Genomic DNA, 4,136 nt, shown 5'->3' on the forward strand with positions numbered 1-4,136 from the left:
CACATTTATAATGGTTAATCTCAAACGACATAACTTCTTCCCGCCAAAAATCACGACCAATACCAATCGACATAGGCACACCAAAGGCCATGGGTATCAGAAACGATGGCGCAAAAACCCCCTTTAATTAGACCTTTGACATCTCTTCACCTACTACCAACCTTTTCCCGCCTTTAGCCTTAACACTGTTCATCACACTTGAAGGTTGGGGGACTGGTGTACCACACCTAACCGGTCCCGCTGTCAAGTCAACACATATCATCCTTGACCGACATACCTATATTGGCAAAGGCTGGGGGACTGGTGTACCACACCAAGCCAATTTAACCAAGTAATAATAATAAACGATCACCATACCTACATGCAAAATCATTCAAGTAACCGGCCTGGGCTGACCTAAGCCTAACCAGCCTGAACCGGTAACATAAGACGCTAAAAGGAATAACCCGCCTAGGACAGCATATGAGCAATGGCAGCACAAGCCGCCAAAGGGAGTAGTCAGTTTATTCCGACCACCTTAAGATACTCAGTGAAACCAAAGCCCCCTTGATATCCAATGAGCCCCCGATAGTCGAGACTAAGGGCCTAGGCCCACCTATGGCCCAAACCAGGGCCCAGCCCATGGAATGGGCAAACATAATTAATAATCTATAAATATACATGGACCCCACAAATTAAAGGAACGCATTCATTACTTCATTAATCACCTGATTTGACTTTTTGAGAGCTTTTGGCTGACTTAAGCTTCGGAGTCCCTTCTGCAGGTAACCCCTCCCGGGTCTAAGCCAATATATGCTAAATGAGAAGAGGCCAACCAAGGAGATAGCGGACTATATGGGTAAGGTGACATTTGTGCCTAACTGATCTTATTGTTCTCTACAGGAACATTGGGTAATAGAGTTTTGGTGTTGTTTGATTCAGGAGCTACACAATCCTTCATATCCCACGAGTGCGTGAAGAAACTGGGATTGTCGACTCATGATCTCGGATGCGAGTTAATAGTCTTGATACCAACATTTGGACATGTTTCAACCAATTTTGCCTGTGTTGGATGCTTGCTGGAAGTAGAGGGTCGAAGATTCAAGGTGAATCATATATGTTTGCCTCTAGATTGGCTGTCTATCAACCATGTCCTGATTGACTATGGATGAGACAGAGTTGTATTCCTAAAGACACAAGGGGAAGAGTTGATATCGTCACAAGAGGCAATGAGGGAGATGAAAGGAGAAGCTACTTGTTTTGTGATAGTGGCTCAAGTTGAAAAGAAAAGCACAAAAGAGCACATTAGAAGAATACCAGTAGTGGATGAATATGTTGACGTGTTTCTAGATGAGATAACCAAGTTATCACCCGGCAGGGACATAGATTTCTCTATTGATCTAGTCCTCGGAGTGGGTCTAGTTGTTAGGAACCCCGTATAGAATGGCACCGACGGAACTAGCAGAGTTGAAGAAGCAGATAGAGGATTTGTTGGAAAAGAAGTTTATCAGGACTAGTGCATCACCTTGGGGAGCTCTTGTGCTACTGGTGAAGAAGAAGGATGAGAGTTCTCGGTTATGTGTGGATTACCAGCAATTAACAAACCGACGATAAAGAATAAGTACCCACTGCCGAGGATTGATGATTTGCTAGATCAGTTGAGAGGGGGCATGCGTATTCTCCAAGATTGACTTGAGGTCTGGATACCATCAGATCTTGGTCAAGCTAGAAGATGTCCAGAAGACAATGTTCAGATCTAGATATGGACATTACGTGTAAGACCCACTTTTCTGGTATTATGTTAAAGGGCAGGGCCTTAACTTTTGGGCCTAAGGGCTGGCCCATAGGGTACCCAAAACCCCTAAACCAGCCTTATTCCTCTCATTCTCTGCACCTATCAGAAAAACAACCGTCTCACTCTCTCTTCTCCCTCCAACAGAGCTCTGCTAGGGTTTGGCTCCCATTCTTCGTTGAGCTAGGAGAACTCCATTTATTACACGTAAGTCAATTCCTAACTAATACCTCCTCTTTTCTAGCTCTGTTGTTGCAGTTCCAACTAGAGCTCTTTTAGTAATCTCGTTTTCTGTTCTAGTGTCAGTATTCCAGCTTGCAAATCAGTTCTTGGATATGTAGTAATCCCCTAATGTGTGCTTGTACCTTCCGCTAGCATTCGTCCAGGTAAGGGAAGCTAGAACCCTCTTGTTTGGTGCGATGGTTTTTATCTTGCTTGTGTTTCGTGATTTTCGAGCTTATATATTGCTATGAATGTGTGGTATGGTTGGCATCATTGTTTGGATGAGCGAGACTGGCATGGGATTTCTTTATGCAACTACACCTTATGTTTTTGGGGCCTTAATTGTATGTTTGGCTTGTTATTCTTTATCTTGGGTATGAACTGTATGAATTGAGTGACCCTGTATGAATGAGATGGAAATTATGATTCATGAGTTTTGGCATGATGTGAGCATGATGTTTGTATGGGATTGGTTCACAAAATTTAACATGATGAGTTGGTTATGGAGTAGATATGAAATATGGAGGGATTCATGGAAAATGAATGATGTTCCTTGGCATGGTATTGGCATGATGTACGATTCTATTTTCATGGCTTTGGGAAGGATGAGTTGTGGTTGACTAAATATGAGATACGAATGAGGGATGATTACGAAGATTGATATGATATTGACATGTGTGGTGAATATTTCATGATTGATTGAATATGTATAGTATGTGGTCAGTACATAAATCCTTGGGATCTCTAGGTGAGATTCCATGGTAGTGCTTCAGTGGTCAGGACATAATTCCATGGCCCCTGTTAGTGGGTGTCCATGGTGGTGCCCCACCTATATAATTTGGTAAGGATTTAAGGTGAGAATTGCATCCTGACACTCTAAGGAGTCAGTTAGTCTCACTTAGAGCGGACGGACTCCTGTGGTGAGAGTAGTAGGAGGCCTGAAATTCATTAAGGGCTAACCTTGTGTGTGAGGGAATTGATTCATTACAACATTTGTAACACTTGTAACACATAGCTCGGGGGTGAGCAGCTCGGGGGTGAGCAGAAGTATCCACCACGTGTGTATAATTGACTGTGGAAGTATATATGTTTGCATGACAAAACCACTTTTGGCTCTAGCTTACCCTTCTGTTATTGTTGTGTGTTCTGCTGTGTGGTACTCTCTTTTGCGATGATCATCAACTTGTTGATGTGATCAGATGCGAGGAACACTCGTGGTCAACAAGGAGGTGATGGTTCCGCTGCTTAGCTTTTGGATTGACTTCTGCTTTTGGGTTTTCATTTAGGGCTAAGGCCCATGTATTGCTTTCTCTGGGAATTTGCTTACGTCATTATCACTCTCCTACTTTACTTTGTACTTGGCATTGTGGTGTGCCTATTTTTTTTTTATTCGTCCTTTAAGTCTTTGAGATATCTGTAGGAGCGACATTATACTCTTTTATTCTCGCTTCTTATGTTATACCACGTGACATATCATTTATTTAGCTTTATTAAATAAATGGGATGTTACATTACGTGTATGTAGTAATGCCATTTGGGGTGACTAATGCTCCAGCGGTCTTCATGGATTATATCAACTGGATTTTTCGCCCCAATTTGGACAAGTTTGTGGTGGTGTTCATAGATGACATCCTCATTTACTCCAAGAATAAGGAGTAGCATGCAGAACATATGAGAATTGTATTGGAAGTACTCAAAGAACATCAGCTCTATGGCAAACTGTCTAAATGCGAGTTCTGGTTAGAAGAGGTATAGTTTCTGGGGCATGTTATCTCTTCACATGGTATTGTAGTAGATCCCAACAAGATTGATATAGTGCTGAAGTGGGAAAGGCCACGGACGGTGACCGAGGTACAAAGTTTCTTAGGATTGACCAGATATTATAGGAGGTTCGTGGAAGGGTTTTCTAAAATGGTGAGTCCTTTGACAAAACTCACTAGAAAAGACCAACCCTTCTCCTAGACAGATAAATGTGAAAAGTGCTTCGAGGAAATGATGAAAAGATGGACTACGGCTCTAATACTAGCTATACCAAGCACAAGCAAGCAATTTGAGGTGTATTGTGACGCGTCTTATCAAGGTTTGGGGTGTGTACTGATGCAGGGAAAGAGGCCAGTGACTTATGCTTCTAGACAATTGAAAT

The 4,136-nt window shown here is 42.4% G+C and overlaps 1 protein-coding gene across 1 annotated transcript; it reads left to right on the forward strand.

Annotated features, from left to right (window-relative positions):
- The first annotated feature begins 834 nt into the window (after positions 1-834).
- Positions 835-1,421, forward strand: LOC114174381. The gene is made up of 3 exons (XM_028059220.1): positions 835-838; positions 883-1,085; positions 1,173-1,421. Exons 1-3 carry the CDS (start codon positions 835-837, stop codon positions 1,419-1,421), a joined length of 456 nt encoding a protein of 151 aa, XP_027915021.1.
- Positions 1,422-4,136: the final 2,715 nt, after the last annotated feature.

Source organism: Vigna unguiculata, chromosome 2 (assembly GCF_004118075.2).
Source record: "Vigna unguiculata cultivar IT97K-499-35 chromosome 2, ASM411807v1, whole genome shotgun sequence".
In the NCBI taxonomy this organism is placed as follows: Eukaryota; Viridiplantae; Streptophyta; class Magnoliopsida; order Fabales; family Fabaceae; genus Vigna; species Vigna unguiculata.